The sequence below is a fragment of the Carlito syrichta genome, unplaced genomic scaffold (genome assembly GCF_000164805.1).
Source record: "Carlito syrichta isolate Samal-C Ts95f unplaced genomic scaffold, Tarsius_syrichta-2.0.1 Scaffold304757, whole genome shotgun sequence".
NCBI classification, from domain to species: domain Eukaryota; kingdom Metazoa; phylum Chordata; class Mammalia; order Primates; family Tarsiidae; genus Carlito; species Carlito syrichta.
In genome coordinates, this window is record NW_007248853.1 from 744,900 (window position 1) to 769,221 (window position 24,322).

Genomic DNA, 24,322 nt, shown 5'->3' on the forward strand with positions numbered 1-24,322 from the left:
GACAAAATAAAAATAGAAATAAAAAGGAGTGAACTCTGTGTCTGATGGGGTTAAAAAAAAAAAACTGGACTGTGATTAGCTATTAAGTAATAGAAAAAGTAGGAATCAACCCACCAATTGTGTGATCCGAGATTTTACTGGCTTATTTTAAGTGTCTTTTTAAGAAAGAATGCTTGGTGTCTACTTATCTGAGCATATGTCTCTTTGGCCTTTACACATACGCTCATTAGGGCCACTCACCTGAGCTTTCTGGTCATGCGGACCACCTTTGCCTTTAGTTTAAAGGGTCCCAAGTAGATCACAGTGCCTGTCTCAAGTCCCTGATTGGGTTTACTAGGTACATCATTCACAGCAGGTGAAGTCCTCATATTGTAGAACTACCGCTCTCAAAGAAGACAAGAGTTCAAAGGGGTGCCACCTGGTGACAAGGAATACCACGCTTATCCTGCATAGGCCCACAGAAGCAAACACTCCTACTGGCTGAAATTTTATCAAAACTGTCATACCTCACAGGAAAAAAAAAATCTGCACTAAACTCTCCGTTGGCATTTACGACTTACAGAAAGAAAAGGCTCATGTCTTGTCCCCTCTTCTTACTCCTGACCGGTGACAGACACCATGATGGGTAACTACATTTTTAGCATGTTTGAGATTGACATTAATGAAACATGATGAGGAAATGCAACCATTATTTCCCCAACCACATGGGGCACAAACAAAACACTTTTCTACTCAGTGATTTACCTCTATTTTAGTATGTGCAGTATATGCCACCGATTAATGAACACAGTAACAGAAAAACACCAACTAACTTTTAACAGTCATGTTCCCAACCATGTACATACATACACACACATTTTCCCACAGTTTTGGGGATATTCATCACTGAGGAAAGAGCTCAGGAAGTTTCTCCAGGCACATAATTCACCATCTGAGGAGATGCTGTCCAGATGAGCAAGTATAAATTAGGGTGAACTATATGTATGCAGCAAACTCACGACCACCTAGCACGGTGAAGACATCCTGTCATGGTTTACTCAGTGTAGCATATGTATGTTAAGACGATGACCTCCTTTGCTTCTGCAAGCACTAGCATTCACTTGTCTTTTCATGGAATATGAACGGTAGACTGAGATTTCTTGGGTGATGGTCATTTGCCTGAATGGCATATTTTTCTTCCGTTGCTGCATTAATGTTGTCTGAATAAGCATCTTCGTCATCTTCTTCATGTCTTGGATGACTCTCCAGGCTGTGTCTAATGCCATAAGCAAAGTAAATCAGGAAACCTTTGGGGGAGGAAAAAGAAAAATAAATGTTTCAGGTGTGTCAGAAATGACTGTTTTAATACAAAAATTTTAATCTAAAGCTAACAGATATTTTTTGTTGGTCTTCTCTGTTTGTGCTACCTTACAAACTTGGAGCAAAACACAAGATACCCCACAGACGGTCTCCCTTATAAATGTTTTCCTGGTAGAATGTGCCCCTTTATAGAGTATACTGTTCTCTCAATCCATTTTTCAGAAACGTAGGTACAGAAAATATGTTTTTATATATTTTCAGACAATGTAGATATTTAAAAATTTATATTTATGTTCTCAAAATTCTAATACTATACTTTAAACCAAATGACATGTGGGAGAACATTTCAAGTTATACTCTAAATACAAGTGGTAGATTATCAGATTCATGGCCAGATAATTTAGAAAGTACCCGCTATGTTTACAAGGGGAAATGAATGGGCCCTTCATATCCCACTGCCACCAGGAGAGGTCAAGGAACTGTGTGCAAAGCAACTGTTTATTAAAAGCCATTCTGACTGTGTGGGGACCAGGAGTCAATGTTTTAAGTTTCCTCAAAAAACAATTACACACTTGTAGGTATTTTTGCTGTCTTAGTTCTATTTTACAAATCTAGTTGCAAGTTTTGAGTTGATGTGAAATGACTTTTTCTGGGTCTCGTTTTTCTTAACCCACATGTTGGAGAAAATAGAATGTATGTGGTTCTACAAGGGTACTGGGAGATTGGAATTTTAAGAAAGGTATCTGAAATCATCTAGAAAAGTAAGCACTCAGATGTTTTAAGAATTGGAAAAGGAAGAAAGTGAAAAAAAAAAGTCTGTTTTTCAGGAGGAGAAGAGGATACATTTCTCTCATCATAGCACACAAAACAGGGAGTCCAAGTTCAGAAAGCTAAAACACTGAAAGACCCACCAAGTGCCATCCAAATGCTAAATCTGATCCAAGTGTCTGCACTCAACTGGACCATCAGGTAAATGTTCACCAGGATGCTGAATGCTGGCAAAAATGGTAAGAATGGAACCTAAGGCAAAAAACAATCTTTTTGAATACAGTCATATTTTGAAAGCACATTTCCCAAATTATTTCAACATGGTGGCAAGTTATTTGACATATATATTTTCACACTTTATCAGTGATATAAATGCTTACAAAAAAGGATCACTTGAATAAAAACCACACTTCTGGAGACCACTAAAAGGAGAATTACATTTTAGTGATACCCTGAAGCTCAAGGCAACAGGGGATTTATCAGACTCATTAACACTTACATCATTATCAAGATAACATTGGTTTTAGGGTTTAGTTTACATTGGGCTTATTAGTTTTTTCAGATATCAATGTGGCACACCTCTGGAATTCTGGATACACATGGAATCCAGGGAGGATATTGCCAGGAAAACCTCTTTAAGCTGAAACCTGCTCTTAGTTCAAATGGAACAGGATAATTTCACTTGCAGGGGGAGGGCTTTTAGTGGACACAAATCCTCATGAAAGGGCTTTGAATTTCTAAAAAATAAAATTTTCTCATTATTTTTCTGATATGATAGATGTCTTAATAAGAAATGTGTTTACTATTGCACATTGTCTTGCTGTATCTGCTCATGTGCCATAATAATATTGTGATAGCTTCATATTCAAATTTTTGAAAAAGGCAATGAGATAGCCAATGAAGGGAGAATACTGTGACCAAAAGAACCACATCAAAGGATTCCAACACTCTCATCTATTGGCTAACTTTGTTAGAAGCGTTTTTTTTTTTTAAGGAACAACTCACAAAACTCACATACCGGGGAAGTGTACATAATATTTCGGTTCTCTAATCCTCCCTACACATACCATAAAGGCTACTTTTTGCTGATTCTGGGGCTGCCTCCAAATGGTGAGAACGATGGCAATGCAGAGAATGAGAAACAGCACGAGGAGAGCAAGGCTCCAGGCCTCCAGCCGGGCAATGGCATCAACGCCATAGGTGGTCAAGATACTCAGGCCCAGCACGAGAAAGGCTGCAAGGGTGAGATGTGGACAACACAAAGTCAGATCGCTCAGTTCAAACAGTATTCTGCTAAAATATCAGGTGCTTTACATATCTCCTTGGCCAAATACAAAGATTCAGCACTTTGTCCTCCTTTTCTTTGTGGAAAGAGATGGCTGACTTCACCAGTTTAAAAAACACTGCTCGTTTACTCATTATTCTCTCCTTCTCCGAAGTCAGCCTTCCCTCTTGGTGTCACTGTCTTGCTGTACCTGCTCATGTGCCATTTGGGTCCATATTTACTACCACCAGACTGGGGTGTTGTCAGGGGTGGATATTTCCCTTTTTCTAATGGGAAGTGGCAAGTCTATCTGCTGTAAACACAGATTGTGAATGTAAACAAATAAGATCATATGATCTGCATCTTTCCTCCCTATTCCTGAGAAGGGCATCACCACCCACCCACCCATCTCTGACCATCAAGTCTGCATGAGGGGCCCCTCCTATTTGCTCCGAGAAACCTATAGTTCCCTAGCTTGCTGTTTTGCTATTTTAGAAAACAGGTGGAAAACTTTGGGTTAATGTTATCACCCTATGCTGTAAACCCATCGTGGACTATAAACTCTCATCCTTTACAACCATCCTGTACTATAAATCCAGTGGGAGCAAGGACATCCCATGTGCCCAGCACACAGATGGTGCTCAATGAATGTCACTGAAAATATAAATGATTACAGAACTGTGGGTGAACAAATGAGGATTTTCTCTATTGCCTCCCAGTCCCATCGGGTTCCAGTTGGGTGACTGGCAGGTGTACTTGCCTGATGCTTTCAGCTAACAAAACGTGCCAGCTTGTACTTCGGCCATTCTCACCCTAGGGAATTTCTTTCTTTCTTCCTCAATAATCAAGACATGATACATTTATCCTGCCATAAGATGATCTCTAATACTGGCTAGTAAGATGATCTCTACTACTGGCAACTCTCAGGTGGAAATTTCAGGGCTCAGGTAGGCTGCTAACATAGTCTAGAGTGATGTGAAGCCCTCTGTCCTTTTTCACACAGCACCAGCTCCACCTATACACATATTCTGGATCTTTCCAATGTTGCAGGGAAGAATACCTACCCAGGAATCCCACCAGGAAGCTCACGAGAGATGCCGACTGTTGTGTAGGCAGAAGGGAGGGGCAGAAGATGGTTCGCACGCTGAAGCCCTGTCCTTGCAGCATGGTGACCTGGGACTCGCTTTTTGAGGCTGCGTTGGCACATGATCCCAGACCTTCTTTCTCAGGAGAATATTTGGGTTGCTCATATGATAAGCCGGGCTGGTACCTATCCCCAAATAAATATCTGTGTCTTTATTTTCAAACAGACACTTGACCCAGATGAAACCAACACCTAACACTCTAAGACATCTTACAGAGTCCCAGCGTGTGCAATACTTATGACTCCAGCCCCAGGGCAGCTGAGCAGGGTTACAAACCTTTTCAATGAAACAGCTGCAGCAAAATATCTGAACTTCCTCTGGTACCCATTTATTTTTTGATTTTTTTTTTTTTTGGTAGAAATGAGGTTTCACTATGTTGGCCAGGCTGGTCTCAAACTCCTGGCTTCAAGCAATCCTCCCAAAGTGCTGGGATTACAGGCATGAATCACCACACCCAGCCAAGAAAGTTATATACCAAACGCAGAAGAAAGTTAAATTTTAAAGTGAGGTAACTGTGACAATAGGATGATTATTCTGAAATTATTATTTATGCCTAAGGAAATGTAGTTGATAGAGATAGCACAGAAACTCTGGTGAAATAACAGCTATAGAATAACATAGTCACCGGGCTCGGTGGCTCAGCCTGTAATCCCACGCCTTTGGGAGGCTGAGGTGAGTGGATTGCCTGAGCCTGCGGGTTCGAGACCCGCCTGGGCAACTTGGCGAGACCTCATCTCTACAATAAATCAAAAAATCAGCCGGGAGTGGTAGCACATGCTTGTAATTCCGGCTACTCGGAAGGCTGAGGTGGAAGGATCGCCGGAGCCCAGCAGGTCAAGGCTGCGGTGGCCGGGAGCGGCCACTGCACTCCAGTCTGGGCGACAGAGTGAGACTCCAACTCAAAAAAAAGAATAACGTAGTCTTCAGTTTGGTATTCAAAAGCCTCATCACAATCTGTCTCTGGCCTTGACTCATCTAGTCTAACACATACAAGCTCATCCCACCACTCTGTCACCTACCCATTCCATGCAAGCCACTTTCCTTATTATTTTATCCTCTTCCTTTAGAGTTTGTGTCAAGACATCACCCAGCTTTGCCTCCTAGTATCTGCCCCAGACCCCCCAGTGCGACTTCTTTTCCCTCTGAGCAGCCTTTACTTATTTTTGAAAGAAACATTTTTCCTCCATGTAAAGAAATATGCTTACTGAGGAAAAAAACACAAAAATAAACAGAAAAACATTAAAGCCACCCATAATACCACCACTCAGCATTAATCATGATTAGCATTTTGGTATCATCTAGGTGTGTGTGTGTGTGTGTGTGTGTGTGTGTGTGTGTATGCATATACGATTTCTTCATGTAAATTTATATAGTAAATAACTTCAGATGCTATAAATGCTGTAGCTTTGTAGCCTGAAACCAGTATATTTTTCCATATAATTAAATTTTTTTTTTTTTTTTTTTTTTTTTTTTTTGAGTTGGAGTCTCACTCTGTTGCCCAGACTGGAGTGCAGTGGCCGCTCCCGGCCACCGCAGCCTCGACCTGCTGGGCTCTGGCGATCCTTCCACCTCAGCCTTCCAAGTAGCCGGAATTACAGGCATGTGCTACCATGCCCGGCTATAATTAAATATTTTATTTGCTGCAGAAGAGCCCACTGAGTAAACGTATCCTCATGTATTTAAATATTCTTCTGTAGATCGGTATTCAGGTTAGTTACATTTTTTTCACTATTGTAAATCACCGGTTCCACAAACATCCTTTACATACATGTGTGTGTGTTCTGATTAAATCTTTAGCATAAAATCTTAGTAGCTGAATTACAGGAACAAGAAGTATAATACTTTTAAGGGTCTTTATACATTGTGACAAATTGCCTTTTATGCAGATGGGGTCACCTTATCATTAATGATCAAATGGTATTTGCTACTTTGCTAAGGACCAAGTATGCTGCTTCTACTCTCCATTGATGTTTTCATGAACATGGTGCTCACCTTGGTGAGACCATTAGCTCCCCAAAAGCCAGGACAGTGAAAGCTCATCTTCTTACTCCATAAGTCCCACATGGCATATCCTGCAGAACCACGTGGCCACTCACCTGAGGATGAGAACACAGGCTGCGACCAGAGAGTAGGCCATGAGAGTGCCAATGGACATCATGTCCACCAGTGCCTTCAGGTCAAACAGAAAGGCCATCACAGCTATGCAGAAAAGAAGAAGAAGGTGAAGCGAACGGCCCAGGATGAAATTGCATATAGTTAGTAACTTTCAAGTCAGGGATGACTGATTGCCACTTTGTTTTAGTACCAATAATAAGTCAAGCAGAGTATGAAAATATCTCTCTCACAGTTAATAAGAGGTTCTTTAGGTCATATAGACTGCGAATAAGACTTCAAAAACCCTCAGCAGCCTAGCAAGTATAAAACAACTTCTACTCTGATTACCTAAAAAATATTTGGCCTGACAAAGAGTGAAACTATTGTATGACAGAACTTTGTCCTTTGATGTTTCAGAAGAAAAACACTACTAGGAAACACAGGCTAGCTCCTTTTTTAAAACCATAAAAAAATATTTCAACAGAGCTTTCATTATAGAGGTTATGTAATCATTTTAATTTTCATATGAATTATTTTCAATCATATACAACATAAAGTTATTTTAATAATTTTGACAAAATAAAATACTTTTAAATTAAATTATGTTCCTGATACAGGCTCAATTCTACTATGATTAAAGCCTCACATTCCAGGTAGTCTGTCTAGATCTGAAAGATCAGTTTATGGTCCTGCACCTCAAATGTCAATAATGTTAAGAAGCAAAATATACTTTAAAATAGTTAAATAGAAGGACCAGGTCTGATGGCTCCCACCTATAATCCCAGCCTTTTGGGAGGTGGAGGTGAGCGGACTGCCTGAGCCCAGGGGTTGAGACCAGCCCGAGGCAACTTGTTGAGACCTCATCTCTTCAATTAAAAAAATAAAAATTGCCAGGAGTTGTGGTGTGTGCTCGTGGTTCCAGCTACTTGGAAGGCTAAAGTAGAAGGATCATCTTAGCCCAGTAGGTTGAAGCTGTGTTGTCTGTGAGCGTGCCACTGCACTCTAGCTTGGGCAACAGACTGAGCTCTGACTAAAACAAAACAAAACAAAAAAACAAAAAAAAAACAAACCCGGAATAGTTTAACTTGTACTTGGCCAGGTTTTCTCCATTGAAACATCAAAAAGTGATAATACTAACTTAAGTTTACCAGGTTTCCTTATCACAGTAAGCAGAAAACACCACATTCCATTTATATGGCATTCCAGATCTCTTCACAAGCTTTAGATCTCTATAATCTCATTTTATCTTCAAGCCAAGAAGCCTTGAGACAGGGGAAATGAGGTTCAGCCATATAAAAAACAGCTGTTATTTGACTATTTTTGCCAAAACCCAGCAATTTCACATGACTTGACCTAATAAGACTACCCCCACCTTATAGACAGGCTAAAACTTACAAGGCTACAACTACTAGGTATAGGCAGAGTTCTACTCAAACCAACAGCCCCCATGTTCCCTCTGTAACATCACAGAGTTCTTTAAATACACTGCTTGTCTCACTTTGAAAACTCTTTATTGCTTGCATACTTACTAATTAGACTAAAATTTCAGTATGCTTCGTAGGAATCACAGAGAGTCAAATAAAGTAGCTAAGAGAAGAAAATATCTAATTATCCATACAAGCGCTCTGATCTAAGTTAAAAACAAGCAAAGTAAGGCGTGGGAGTATAAAAATAACAAAAATATAATATTGGAGAGCATTTTGCAAAAGCAATCTACTATAATTATCTTCTTTTAATTATTACTTTTAATATTTTCTTATGCTGACAAATTAAATTCTTCCTGAATGAAGAAGGATACACTTTTTAAAATTTTGAGTACGAAGTAGAATATTATTGAGCAAGTGTTTTACTGAAAAAAAATACATTATTTTGTGGATAAAATGTGTGATTTCTGTAAAGAAATATTTATAAGTTACCTTTAATATAACACACTGTTTAATAATTAAATGGGCTTGAGATCACCTAGTGCAACTTTCTTATTATAAGGGCAGAAATATAAGCCTGAGAAAGTAAGTGACTTGACCTTCCTACTTATGCCTAATAAAGTGTCAGGTTTATTAGAAAATGTTTAAAAGTGAAACCATTTAGTGAAACATTCTCTGACCCTGAAAAAATTCTATTTTATATATATGAAGCATTAGTTTTCTCTAACCTAATTTCCCAACAATTCAGAGCTTCAACAAAATTGGCATTTTGGCTTGAATTTCTACTGCCATGATTGTATATTGTTTTATCTGTAAAGCTTACTAAAGTCTTTCTTTTGCTTCCCAGAAATAGTACTTTAAGGCCATCTCCCGATCTTTAGAATCTCTGAAAATTTCTGCATGGAGTGAGAATCTGGCCAAGGGCATTTTATATGGATATTAAGACATGCCAAAAAGCAGGCAATCTGGAATTTCTGAACATAATTTAAGTACCAAAACTGTTGGAAAGAAAAATAGATTTTTTAATGGGGTTTGAGAGACTACGAAGAGGGGACTCCCAAAAAAACAGAATTATTTTTTGAAGGGTGGGCCCCTTAAAGTACAGGCTTCTCTTATTACGTATGTGTTCTAGGAGCCCATCAGCATCAGTGTACCAGCTAGTGTTGTCGTGAGAAGCTATGTTCAGCTTCAGTTCATTTTTTTAGAGATTCTTTCAATGTGTTTTCCCATTTCATAATGGGTGATTTATGAATGCACCTGCCCACACCATGCTGAGTGTTCAGTTTTTCACCAAAAATGGCTTGACCCCCATGCCCCACCCTTCCCTATTCACCCAATCTCACCCTGAGAGACTTAGTTTTGGCTCTCTGGATGAAAAAAAGTCCTCAAAGGGAAATATTTTGCTGATGTGGAAGAGATAAAACAAAAAATGGCAGAAGCACTAAAAGGCATCAAAATTGATGAATTCAAAAACTGTTTTGAGCAGTAGAAAAAGTGTCTCAATAGGTATATTGTATCAAACAAAGAGTGCTTTGAAGGTGACTGAAGTTTAAACATGTAGGAATACATACACACTTTTTTATAAATAAATTCTGGCTTTTTTCAGGGGGTCCCTCCTCAGTATATGTGTTAATAACTCTTAGAGGACTGTGCTGGCCCAGAAAGCAGGGATGCTCACCACACTGAGTGCTATGATTACAAGGCCAAGTATAAATTATCCTGGACATTTCTTATTTTTAGTGGGTAAACTTAAGCATTTCAAAATTCCTATAGTCCTTTTAGTGCTATTCAACATATCTCCTGAGCAAAAAAAGAAAATATTGAATCACTACTTTAAAATTAATATTTCAAAAATTAAGTAATAATTTCTTTAATTAACATTTAATGGATCAATAATAGAAGTGTGCACGCTCCTTCATCAGAAAAGCAATAGATGATATTTAGTAAAGAATCACTATAACCCTTTGCACATTTGTTAGAAGCCCAATAGTTTAAAATAAAATATTAAAATCCCGAAGTGTCAATTAAGAATGAACTCCAACATACCACCACCACCACAATTTTCAGATGTTAATCCCAATGCTCATATACTAATTTATCAGTAATTTTTTTCTGAACTTACATGCACAGCATGCAGACCCTCTTTATAAGTCCATGCATGCGAATTAAATGTTCCAGTCCAATGCTGAAGAAGCCTAAGTTTGTAAAGCTTACCAGAAATGACCCCTGCAGTCAACGTGGCAGCAACTGGTGACTGCCTCTTACTCACTCTGGCAAGAAATCTAAACAGTAAGCCATCCCGGGCCATGGCAAACAGAATTCGGGGTAAGGGAAACATAGAGCCCAGAAGACTAGAACAGAAAAATTCATAATCCACATGTGAGTTATTTTAAGTATTATTCTAGGAAGACAGACACAGGTAAAGACTGGACACACTAAACTGCAGAAACAAAAAATTCACAATAGGAAACATTCACAGAAAAGTTACCAAACTTCATATAAGTAAAAACAGAACACCACCTCATTTTCTATTTTTTTTTCCAGAGTTCTTGAAAGAGAGCCCCCTTTTCTTAATGAAAGTCAATTCTCTCTCACCTGCCACCGCACCCGATGATAAAGTAGCAATTACCGGTGTCTTCGTTTTGGAATTGATTTGAGCTAGACATTTGAAAAGCAACCCATCCTCCGCCATAGCATAGATTACACGAGGCATTGGGAAAATGGATCCAAGAAGACTGAATAAAAAGCAAACACATGCAGTATGGCAAACACATTCATGCACGATTACACCCCAAAACCGAAGTAAAATTGTACAAAATTCAGCATAATAGTAGTGATTATGAACATATTTTTTAATATTAGTAATTATTTTATATTATTTTTTAAATGCATTGTGATTGGGCATTTACAAATATTTGCTAATATTTACCATTGTACTGCCCATTATTGTTGCAGATATATATCCAGCAAAATTATTGAACTAAAAACAATAGTCAAGTAATTTTTATGTGCCCACAATTATTACTGAATTAAAACTAAGTAATTAATAAAACTTTGCAAGCTAACCAAAGCAATATCATCAAGAAATTTTTAGCAGTAGTAACTCAGAAAATAAAATTCTTAAATTGTTATGTAATTAAAGAAGAAATTAAGTAATTGTATTTCATAACAACAATCACCTCATTTACTTAATTACTTAATAAGTATATATTTTTTGTATTTATTTTACCAATATTGTTCTCATATGGCCAGATCTTTGACCAAATAGGTATAATTCCCAGAATTGTAAGATAATAAAAGTAGAGAAAGGAAAAAAAAATCAACCTACTGTAAATTTAGTACATAATTGGACTAAAAGTTAGTAACAATGAAGTTTAGTAAGATAATTTTTGCTTAAGATGTTTTGAATTACGTGTGTTTACTGGCTGTCCCATTCCATACATTAATTGTAAAAAATAATCATTTAAGGGAAAACAAGTAATATATTTTATTTAAAAATCCATTTTCTTTATCTTTTAGTAAAGCTGGGTTAAGTTTGACCAAGATTAATTTTTGTCCACTCTTTTGTAAGGTCACAGTGGCGTGGTATCTTCACAGTTCAGACTTTTAAAATTAAGTTGCTCAAAATAAACATCAACACTAGCAGATGGCCAAGAAATCAACAAGGTCTAATTGCTACTTAACATTATCTTGACTAGAACATAAAAGGGATTTTGAGGGGAAAAAAAATAAAGCTAGGTTGATGGATTATATTAACAGATTTCTTTCTCTAATTTCAGACTTTTAGAAATTATTTTTGATTTAAAAAATTAATGATCATACAAAAAAATATTAATTTTCTCTTTGTAAGAATATCCTACTGTATGGCATGGTACAAAACTAGAATAAAATATCTTACTATGAGTAAAATATGAGTAGCTTAGAAAACTTGAGAAATGAGTTCTAAAGTAATAAAAGAAGCAGCTACTAAAAATATGAGCACAAGATTTAACTATCCTTTCCTTTCACATAGTTAGTGTGTAAATTTCCATTAATTTAAGAATGATAATTTCTATGTCTAGACCAAAGATTGGTGCTAAGAGGAAAATGTCGTAGTGTTTTACAAAAAAAAGTGCATATACATATTTTTAAATGGCATATCATACAGCTTCCACTCACATACAGACTCAGTCTCACTTTAACAGCAGAAAATGCGGTCTGCACATACACTCTCATGTCTGTCACACTGAAAGTCACACCAAAGCCAGCAGAGAAACATACTAGGGCAAGCATCCTAAAAGTTTTTTTGTTTTGTTTTTTTTTGAGGTGGAGTCTCACTCTGTCGCCCAGAGTGCAGTGGCCGCTCCCGGCCACTGCAGCCTCGACCTGCTGGGCTCCGGCGATCCTTCCGCCTCAGCCTTCCGAGTAGCTGGAATTACAGGCATGCGCTACCACACCCAGCTGATTTTTTTTTATTTATTGCAGAGATGAGGTCTCGCTGCCCAGGCGGGTCTCAAACCCACAGGCTCAGGCAATCCACTCACCTCAGCCTCCCAAAGGCGCGGGATTACAGGCTGAGCCACCAAGCCCGGCTCTAAAAGTTTTATAATACATACACATATGAATATGTGTGACAGATATATTTCTATGTGTGTGGGGACCAACACCGTATGTATTTCTTCTGAAGCTTGAACCACCCTTGTCTTGAAAAACTAACTTAGCTAACAGAGAGGGAGTTAAGATTGATTGCTTAAGATTTTTTATCTGGCAATTCTGGGCAAGTTATACTGTGAATACATAATTGTACAATATGCTCCTTATATGAGGATTTTTAAAAACATACAAAAGCAAAGTTTTGGGCGCTGACCTCACTTTGCAGGGACCCAAACAGCCCCAGCCCAAAGGCAATGCAATGTACCTTGTTGACAAAGCGCAGAGAGAGCCTGCAGCAACAACATACTTGGCAGGGCCCCATCCAACATATTCAAATGCTACAGGAAGGGGGCTTTTCTCATCAAGGAGGTAGTATGGCATCATAAGTGTTAAAGCTGCAGAGACCCCAAAATAGGCCATAAAACAAACAAGCAAAGAAGTCACAATTCCAATTGGAATAGCTTTCTGGGGGTTCCGGACTTCCTCACCTAAAAAAATATAAGCAAAAGATTTGCACATTTAATAAAACATTAATGGGCAAAGAACTTAATTTATACAAAACTATTCCTGTTCTCCATGGCAATTCTACTCTGCTTTTGTCCCTTCTGTTTTCTTAGCTTGGTCCATCTGTTTAACAGAAAATTTCCTCTATTCTTGAAGGTACTTTGCTGTTGTATGAAAGTCCAATTCCCACTGGGAGAAGAGAAGGAGGAATATGATTTATCCACTGAAGTTAAATGGCTGCTTGGCATTCTGTAGGTCCTTGGATATGAAGACTTCAGATGAACTTATTTTATCTATTTCTATGAAGCTCTAGTTTAAACTTTAAAAACAGTATACTTTGCACCCTTCTAATAAGATTTAGCATTTGAAGTGCCCAAAATATGGTCAATTATAAGGTAATGCAATTTATAAACCCAGAAGAATCATTTAGACAGTGATTCTGGCATAACTACTTTGATGTAAAGGATAAAGAGGAAAGAATTGGCCCAATATATTCTGTTTGGCTAAAGAAGAGACATTTTAAGAATATCATCATTTATAGCTCGTGACAACACTGCCAGGTAGAACGTTACAGACAGTAATTATACTTACATTTATAAACCACTAAACAGTTTGCAAGGTATTTTTCGTATGTTTTATGTTAGGTAATCTTCATAATTACCTGAAGAGTAGGTACTGCTCTACCAAATCTACCAATGTGGAAACCAAGACTCAGTTTCACTGTTTCTTTTTTGTCATATACAGCAGATCTCACTGCTGGATCCGGAACTAGAACCCTTCTTACTCCAAATCCCACTCTCTTCCCTTGATTCTGCTGCCACACATGGGTACTCATGTGGTACAAAGAACACCTTTTCCTTCTACACAGAGGCAAGACACTGCCCTTACCAGTTGTTGCAATGCAGTCAAATCCCACAAAGGCATAAAAGCAAGTTGCAGCACCAGCCAAAGTCCCTGCAAAGCCATATGGCATAAAGCCACCAGCCCCATAGATACTTGTTCCATTTTCAGAAGGCGGCTCTCTAAGGAAGAGAAAAAACATATTGGAAAGTCATTTTCATAGACAATTGACCCTTCTGGCAATTTGTTTCACACTATATCCTTAGAAGACTTTTGTGTTTATCAGCTCTTTGAAGCCGACATATATAAACGACACCTAGAGAATGTGGAGGAGTCCCTAACAATGGCATCTAACAATGACCCTCTTTGTCACCAATATCCAGTTAGAGGCTGGCTGACAGCATGTACAGAAGGTCCAGAAGCACTCTGGCTGGATCCCATACCAGGCTGGATTTTGAGATCATTTGGGCCATGCTCTGAGATAAAGACAAGAAATTTCTTCTTCTCATGAGGAAGGCAGACTGCATCTAAAATTTCGAAGACATTTGAAAACTGCACACAAAATTCCCTAGGCTTGATTAATAATAATGAAGATGTACCTTTTATTATATGTTAAAAACTGTATAAAATCAAAAGATACTAATTTTTCTCCTCATCAGAATAACTATAAACAACGTATATCAAAAAAACAGAGAGATGTATCTCACTCCAATGTGACAGACATTTTTGAAGTCTTATTTCTGTTTATGCAATTAACAACATTCTACAAAAAACAAGGGCTGAAAATTACTAAAAGGTTGAAAGAATACAATGAAATTGTATGGTGGTCCCAAAGGAAGAACTAAAGAATGCAAGACTCAAAAACACTCATTATTATTTAGCAGTGACAAACCACTAGGGGGAACAGATCAAGTTCTTCCAACACTTAGAATCTTCCCTTGATCCTCCCCTAAACCAGAGCAGATTGAAGTTGGCAATGAATAGATGCTCAAAGAGAGCACACCTATGCCTCTATGTTTGGAGAGGAGCCTTGAAATAGAACAGTCCCTCAGAAGGGTCTCAAAAGTCAAAAGTTTGAGAACCAATACTGTGTAGGAAAGCTCACATATGCTCTCCTCTTAAAATGTAACATTAAAAAAGGGGGGCATCCCAAATAATTTACCTGGCACTTGCTGATATATTTTTGAGAAACTCTTCACTAATCTTCCAGTTTGCCACATTTCCTTTCACAAACCCAGCAACCATAACGAAGAGAAGGACCAGGATATTAATAGCTGTGAAGATTTTATTCACCCAAGCAGACTCTTTTACTCCAAAAGATAAAAGACCTATGGGGAAAGGAAGGGCATTTTATTTTTTTTACCTAAGCTTTAGGAAAGGTGATGGCATTATGAGGCAAATACAGGGCCTTAGGATGTTATTTCACCAGCATTCATGCATTTAGCTCCCATCCATCCACATCTAGTGCTAGTTCTTTCTTACTAGTCAACAAAACATAAAACAATGATTCTGAATGCAACCGGCTCGATTACAGAAGGCAGTTCGTGCTCACAGCCAGAAGACACCCACAACATAAATCTAGTAACTGTGGCTGTTATTCCCAACGATAGGGAGATATAAAGTAACACTTATAACATGCTGCTCTAAAAAGCCATTTCAAAGTTAATGGTTGTGACTTTTTTAAAAAGTAGAAGCTCAAGCATATGTCTGCCACATATTTACTGAATACATAAACAAAAACAATTTTCAATTGTTGTGCCCAAAAGGTACTTTGTTCAATGTATTCTCATTTTAATAGCTTTATTTTACATTCTGATCATAAAAGTAATCTGTTTCCTATTCAACTAATTTGAAGATTTAAAAAACATGAAGATAAAGATCACCTGTGGTCTCCTTTTAGAAATGCACACACACAGCCGGGCTTGGTGGCTCAGCCTATAATCCCACGCCTTTGGGAGGCTGAGGTGAGTGGATTGCCTGAGCCCGCGGGTTCGAGACCTGCCTGGGCAGTGAGACCTCATCTCTACGATAAATCAAAAAATCAGCCGGGCATGGTAGCGTGCTCCTGTAATTCCGGCTACTCAGAAGGCTGAGGTGGAAGGATCGCCAGAGCCCAGTGGGTCGAGGCTGCGGTGGCCGGGAGCGGCCATTGCACTCCAGTCTGGGTGACGGAGTGAAACTCCAACTCAAAAAAAAAAAAAAAAGAAATGCACACATGCAAATACACACACTTTAATGCCAGCAAATATATAACCTCATTTTTAACAGTTGCGTAATCTTCTATTATATTGAGGTACTGCAGTTTAATCCCTTAATTTATAGACAATTAAATCACTTAGTTTGTTACAATTATAAACAACACTGATATAATCAATCTTTTAGAATATCTTTCTACACTTTTTAATTATTTCTTTACAATAATTTTCTGCAAGGTAATACTGTACAAAAGGTATACACTATTGTATAAGGCTTCAGGTTCATATTGTCAAAATATTGGAAAGTTTGGTACTCAGATGGCAGCTAGTGACTGGCCCAATTTAAATTGCCCATTTTTTTCTATTTAGGCATTTTGTTCATATTGATTTATAAGATTTATATATTAAGGTTATAAGATCTCTGGCTGTCATGTATTGCATATATTTTTCCCAGTGTATCATTTGCATTTAATCTTAGTGTTGATGACATATATAGGCAGGAAAGTGATTAAAATAATCTATACATTTTTCCTTTTTAGTTTCTACCTTTGAAAAGATTCTCCCTTAAACATTAACCCAAAACATTCACCGTTGTTTATTTCCAGTATTTTATGATGATATTTATCATATTTATGTCTTTAATCCACCTGGTATAAGATTTGAATTATGGACTTAAGAAAGTTTATCTTTTACCACTGGGGAAATGATTACTATGAAAGGATTACGCCACAGATTTACTTGCTTCTCCCCCAAAGCTATTCCATCCAACACCAAATAAGCAAAACTCTCCAAGGAGACATGAAAGAAGTTGAATTTCATTCTTCTACCTGTACAATTCCCAGACTCATATATAATATAACTATATTAATGATATAAAAAGAAAGCAATCTGTATGGTCGGTCAGTATAGTTCCTGATGCTGTAAATTAGGTTAGGAACCATCGCCATCCACCCTGGAGATAATCGAAGCCACCGTCATAGTTTACATGTGCCCCAGTATGCATTCTGTACTCTGAGGTCTCATCTTTCACCAACGGTTTAGAGACCAATGACTATCTCATCTAAATACTGCATACACTTCCTGTGTATCTTTAGTAAAACCATAGTTTCAGATGACAGGTGACAAGACATTTGGTATTATAATAGGAACAAGGATTTAAAATAGAAAGTCTTGATCTTCAAAGACTTTAAGAACAAAATTCTAAATGTAAGCTCAGGCTCTATTTAAAGGAAAAATATGATAGTGAATGAACATAGACAAATACTGCCTAAGCCTTGCCGTGGAATTTAACAATTCTGTGTCACAGCTATGATCACTTCATTTAGAGATTAAAGCTGAATATTTTACGTTCACTAAAACCATCCCTAAATAAAATACGACATAACTAAGCTAATGTTAGCTAGGCTGCTTAGAAACCAAAACAGACAAACAAATGTCTATCATTTGTCAAAAAGCAATTTATATAATTTTTCTTGACATTAGAAGCAAAATAAAAAATTACGTTAGGCCTATCCATTTTGTTCATGACCTTATCCCTTTGTAGAATGTTTAATTAATGACTAACTTTTTAAAGGGTGGAGCTAATTTTGAAATTATGTAATTTTAAAAGTAAGCATTTCATAATGGAATGATATTTCTGTCTCACCCTTCTAACCAAGGGAGAAAACAGAGTTAAGGTTGGACAGGAAAGCAAGGAGGAGATTACCTGGTGTAAAGCAAGTAGGAAGTGGGAACAAACTGATTTCACTCTTAGGGCAATCCTTAATGGGTTTAAGCACATGGATCGCACAGTCCACACATGGACTGCAGCTAAGACTGACAATCAAAATGGAAAATGTTCAAATAATTAAAACAAATATAAGGAGATAGCAGGGATTAGCTATGCCTGCAAAATAAAACTGGCTGCCACCTGAGTACCAAACAAGAAGGCTGTTTGAGGCAGACACTGGAACCCTCACTTTATGGATGAGAAAACTGAGTGATGAAAAGATTACATAAATCAATGAATATTCTAAAGGGAGTAAGTGCCCCAGAGGGACTGAAACCTGGTTATTCTGACTGATTCCTGTGCCTTCCTATACCAATATGCTACAATATTGATGAATTGCCAACATCAAAAAATGACAGATGATTTACAATGTCTATACAATGTCAACATAAAAAAATGACAGGTGATTTGAATATGCTTCCTTTTCAACCAGATGCCTACATTATATATGATGAAATAATAACAGAAAAACAGAATTTCTTTTAGAAACTGTATGCTTGCAAATATCCTTATTCATATCTAACACGATCTAACAATGCCAAAAAATTATACATTCTTCCTTATTGAAACTTCATTTCCATTCCTTCAAACCTGCAGTTAGTATTATAAAATCAATATCCTCATCCTATTATTTAGTGCATGCCAGGTGCCAGTTACTTAGAAGTGTTTATACCATTCCAATGCAATTTTGACTTATTTTTGAAACGTAAGAGAAAATGTTAGACTCCAGTCAGTTTCAGATGTCCAACAGGAACCTAAATGCATAAATATGCTTACCTAGTTGTTAGAACTCAGATCTCAAATTCAAAAGAAATCTATTTCCCTGGGACTATTAATTTGGCTCATGATAGGGAGAAGCATAATTGGTATTCTTACCTGCTAGAAGTAATATAAGGCACACAGCAAAAAAGTCTGGATACTCTGCAAGGCCGGTATAATTCATTTTGAAGTATGTCTTCAAAAACTGACCAATCTGTTTGCTAAGAAGTTCATCAAAGGTGCCACTCCACGCTCTTGCAACACTTGATGTACCTTCCCAAAACACAGAATGGTCAGCAACTACAAGGTCACTGATAGCAAGATAACATAATAACATCATTTGCTACTTCTATTCTAGAATGAACATGAATTAGTTTACCAGGTTGAAAATTTTAAACACAAGATAATTTTATAACTATTTTAACATCATTAGAACTATATATGCCGGGTTTGGTGGCCCAGCCTGTAATCCCGCGCTTTTGGAGGCTGAGGTGAGTGGATTGCCTGAGCCCGCGGGTTCGAGACCCGCCTGGGCAGCAAGACCTCATCTCTACAATAAATCAAAAAATCAGCCGGGCATGGTAGCGCATGCCTGTAATTCTGGCTACTTGGAAGGCTGAGGCGGAAGGATCGCCGGAGCCCAGCAAGTCGAGGCTACAGTGGCCAGGAGCGGCCACTGCACTCTAGTCTGGGCAACAGGGTGAGATTCCAACTCAAAAAAAAAAAAAACAACTATATATTATATAATAATGACATATTATAATTGAAACTTTTTTTCTGAGTTGGAGTTTCACTGTCACCCAGGCTGGATTGCAATGGCACACTCACTCTACCAGCTGGGCTCAGGCAATCTTTCCATCTCAGCTTTCCAAGTGGCTGGAACTACAAGTGCACGCCACCACATCCAGCTAATTTTTTTGATTTCCTATAGAGACAAGGTCTCACCAAGTTGCCCAGGCTGGCTGATCTCGAACCCTTAGGCTCAGATAATCCTCTTGCCTCTGCCTCCCAAAGGGCTGGGATCACAGACTTTTACTCAATATAATTTTACAACTATACAACAGTAGTCAAGTGCTCAAGTCTCCAACTGTGGAATCAAAAAACTTTATTTGCAATTAAAAAAATCATAATTTTTTTTAAAAAACAGGTTTTCAAACTCACTAGGAGGCATAATCAGAGATGAAGCAGAATCACAGAATTCTGCAATCAGAAGGAGACATCTTAGAGATGAGAAAATGAGACACAGGGGGATCAAGTGATGTTTTCAACATCATCCAGTCGCCAGCAAATGCAGACCTACAAGGAACACTAAGGCCTCCGCCTCAGGAGTGCTATTTTTCCCATGCTACACAGTTTAGATTTATTTTGGAAACATACCTATCACATAAGATAAAATGAGATTCCAGCCAGTGATGAAGGCCCATAGCTCTCCGACAGTAACGTAAGTGTACAAATACGCAGACCCAGTCTTGGGAACCCGGGCCCCAAATTCGGCATAGCAAAGGCCAGCCATCACGGAGGCGAGGGCAGCGATGAGGAAGGAAACCACAATGCTGGGGCCGGAATCTGCCTTGGCAACCTCACCAGCGAGGACATAAACCCCAGCACCAAGAGTGCTTCCAACACCCAGGGCAATGAGATCCATGGTGGATAAGCAGCGGCATAATTTGGTATCTTCTAGGCTGTCCAGAGTCACGATTTTTCTCCGGATCAGACATCGGGCAAAAGTCAGCGCTGCTCTGCAGGGAATCATTCTGGTGAAGGCTGCCTGAGCAAGAGAAGGGAGGTTAGAAAATGATCTGGAATCGTCAGCCGTCCGTTCAGTGACCCAGCTTCTGGGCACAAATACAGCAGCTGTATTTGTTTCACTTGTTAACACAGGTGTGACCTAGCCAAAGTTGTGAGTTTTCTGTAGTTTATTCACACATGCCCCTTTACAAGGGACTGCAACAAATGGATTGTGTGGTAAGCAAGCAAGAGCAGTCTTGGGTAATGAAATGTATTTGTCATTTTTGTTCACTTACAAGAATTTTTTTTGTAGTTGGGGGTCTCAGTATGTTGCCCAGGCTAAACCGCAGTGGTGTGATCATAGCTCACTGCAGCCTCAAACTTCTGAACTCAAGCAATCCTCCCACCTCAGCCTCCCAAGTGGCTGGGACTACATGTGCATACCACATCTGGCTTGCTTTTTTTTAAGAGATGTGGGTCTCACTATATTGGCCAGGCTGGTTTTGAACTCCTGACCTCAAGCGATCCTCCCCCATTATTTTCCCAAAGTACTGGAATTATAGATGTGAGTCAACATGCCTGGCTCAAAATTTTTAAAGATATGTTGATAGAAATATATTCCAAGAGATGGCTAATTTAGTCCTCATTACAAGAAAGCGAGTGAACTGCCTCATCTTTTATGTTCCCCCTCTCCCTTTCTTTAAAGTCATTAATTCAACTGATTGTATAGGCCTTGCTAAATGCCAGGGATTCTGCTAGAATTAGGTGTAGAATGGTGTGTTATATAGATGTGCTCTCTAGCTTTATGGTAGTGACAGTCTAGCTATTGTCTAAACACAGCCAAAAACATGATCATTATACAGCTTTATCAAGTGTGTGTGAGCATCTCTATTTTCTTTTTAAACCATATGAAACAGATGTGAACTTTTTAGAATTAAAAAAAAAAACCCCTAAAACATGCTTAGATCTAAAACTATTTAGCTATTTAACCATGCTTTAAGTAATATTTGTACTAAAGTGCATATGGTTGTTATATTTATTTGGAATTTTAAAAGAAATAAACCCAAAATCCATGTTAAATATTACCATACGTTCTTTTTAAATGGAATGAATAAAGTAGACAAAAACTCCCCCCCAAAAACCTACTCCCCATTCCCCACAGGCTCAAACTAACAATGAAAGAAAAAAAATCAGGTTATAAAACAAGGTATGGATTTTAGTGAGAAAATATATATATATACACATATATTACAGTAAAAAGGTCTTAAACAAAATATAACAAAATACTAACAGCAATTACATTTGGGTGATGGGTGAATTCTTACTTCTGTGTATTTCATATAGTATACTGCTAATCATTATTTCTAATTTATCTTCAATGAATATGTACAACTTATGTGTAAAAGAAACTGCAAAAATTAAGCTCCACAAGGCTTTGTCTACAGAAACATATATCTCAGCAGATAAGAAATAACTAAAGAACATGATTCACACATCAACATAAATACAAGTTCTTGTCAGTGAAAGTAGCAAGTAAAAAATTTAAAGAAAAACAATAAGGGGTGAAATGTTCCTTGATAAAATAAAGTTGTATACATCCTCAATATCTTCCTGACAGAATGCCAAAGCATAACACTTCCCAAATGCTTGTTGAAAAAATCTGTGAATATAGATGACATCTCCAGTTTTGCCAGTATTCATCCAAAGTCAAAACCTATCAATGCTTCTATAAATAAAATGTGTATCCATCTCTACTCCTAGCTAACCCTTAAATAGCCCTTTCTCACATAACATACCTAGAAGATAAGTTATGTAAGTGTTCTGCTTATAAAGAATCAAGAAGTAAAGAGCAGAAGTTATATAAAGGTCAATTGAGGGAAAAGGGGGAAGGGAGGGTATTTATTAAGTGCTGAGTTTCTGTAACATTTATGCATTTATATACAGCAATGTACAAAGATGAAGAATTAGGGACCACTGCCAACGGAAAAATGCTCAGAACCGAAGACCCACTGAATTACACAATAATGACTGACAATAATGTGAAAATGGGACCTGTCATATACAATTATGAAACACAACTGACAGATAAAACGAGGCATATCTGTATGTCATTTAACTAAATAAAACACTCTCATGATGGAGTGCTTGATTAACCTTGACTTGTATGAGTAAAAGACAAATTCTACAACTACTGCATATTTAAAGAAAAATGATCTAGAAGAAAGCAAGGAAAACGAAGAAATTTTGGGGAGGGTGTGGTAGGACTGTGGATGAACTTTTATTTTATTTTATTTTGAGTTGGAGTCTCACTCTGTTTTTAAATCTTTTCTGGTATTTTGGTCATAATGTCTGTGATATTTCTAAAGAACAAAAAACAGATAAAATGAAAGTGAATAAGCCAGTCAACAAACCTTTGAAAAGATTAAGGCAGAAAAATCTTTTGTTACTAAGCTACCCCAAATGAATAACTTAGTAAAACTGAATTTAATCCAATCCAGATTACATAGAAAGCAGGACTGTTTACAGAAATGCACAGCTTTAATCAGAAAAGAGCTGATTTCTATTGCTTCTTTCCTATTAGAGATAGAAAGTATCTTATGTACAGCTAGTTTGTCTATGCTGTTCTAGGGAAGTAAGACAAGTATGCCATTTGTCAAGGATTCATTTGCTTTTGAGTAATAGAAAAGCATATGTCAGAAACTTCTGAGAACTGACATGTTACTCAATGTCACTTGCAAACAATCTCAACTACGCACAGCCTGGCAAAATATTGATTGCAAAAGCCATGACCACAAAATTAATTATGCAGAGGTATAATGAGATGGGAGAAAAGAAAGGTAAAAACACACTGTGGGTCAATTTAATGAGTCACTGTTAAACAAACATTTATTGAGTCCTAGCAGGTGTATCATGCAGTGTTTTAATAGATAAAGAAAAAGCATAATCTTATGCTTTTGTAAAATATGTTTTTGCCAAGGCACAATGGTATATGAAAGTAGTGTGGCACAAGAGTATGAGAAAAAAAATGTGTCCAATGTTAGTAATATAATTTAATATGTATATATTTTGTTTTATAACTTTTTCTTTAAAATTGAAAAAAAATCTCCTTATATGAAATGGTTATGATAACCTTACTCTCCTCTCATTTTTACAAGGCATTTTCATTACTGAAAAAAAGAATCTCTCACACTAGTCCTTTTATAACAAATACATATGCAGAGATAATAGGCAGGGATTTTAGAGGTGATTCTATTGAACTGGAGGGTACTGATTCTGCTTGTGCAGGAGCAGGCTGATCTCACGATATACCCACCGTGAGCCATTGCTACTGTGACCAGGGATTCGTATTTAATATGACACCTACACACATGTGTAATAGTAAAGGACAACAATCCAGGCTTTGGGAAGAGGCCATGCAAAACTCATATTCATGTCCTTGGCCTTAGAATATAAAGGCTCTCATCAGCATCCCCATGAGGTTACAAATAATTCTGATGATACCAGAAATAGATATTCATCTTTCTTCAATAAACAATTATTTTATTGCTAAGACAGTGGTCTCTCTCTTGAGGAAGAAAAATAGGCACATGCTAGCTTAGATCTGGAAATATAATTAGCCAAGGGAGGGCTGGAAGGAATTAATAACATGCTCTGGTGCAGAAAAGTCTCTGAATGACATTAATGAGCTTGAGACACAAGTGGATCTTCCCTGCCCTACACTCAGCCTCAAGCCTCACAGTGTCTAGGCACCTTATTCCTTGCTGGAGCCTTATTAGTCCTTGCCAAAAAGCTAAACTCCTTCCTCAGCAACTTGGAGTACCTCCTTATAAACTTCCTTCAGTCCAAACCATCACCTTGACAGAACAGATTTTTAGGGTCTAATTAAACCCTAACTGACAAGA

The 24,322-nt window shown here is 37.7% G+C and overlaps 1 protein-coding gene across 2 annotated transcripts; it reads right to left on the reverse strand.

The window, feature by feature from the left end:
- Window positions 1–1,038: 1,038 nt before the first annotated feature.
- SLC7A2 (solute carrier family 7 member 2) lies at window positions 1,039–20,451 on the reverse strand. Of its 2 annotated transcripts, none has more exons than XM_008060888.1 (11): window positions 20,070–20,451; window positions 18,810–18,965; window positions 15,133–15,298; window positions 14,019–14,152; window positions 12,892–13,114; window positions 10,209–10,345; window positions 6,573–6,675; window positions 4,396–4,601; window positions 3,135–3,301; window positions 2,211–2,319; window positions 1,039–1,286 (listed from the first exon to the last, which is right to left on the reverse strand). In XM_008060888.1, exons 1-11 carry the CDS (start codon window positions 20,443–20,445, stop codon window positions 1,090–1,092), a joined length of 1,974 nt encoding a protein of 657 aa, XP_008059079.1. In that variant the 5' UTR covers window positions 20,446–20,451; the 3' UTR covers window positions 1,039–1,089. The 2 variants fall into 2 exon arrangements, with proteins under 2 accessions (XP_008059079.1, XP_008059078.1); XM_008060887.2 differs by lacking the exon at window positions 10,209–10,345 and adding an exon at window positions 10,590–10,729 and having other exon boundaries at window positions 1,090–1,286.
- Between the last annotated feature and the right edge of the window lie 3,871 nt (window positions 20,452–24,322).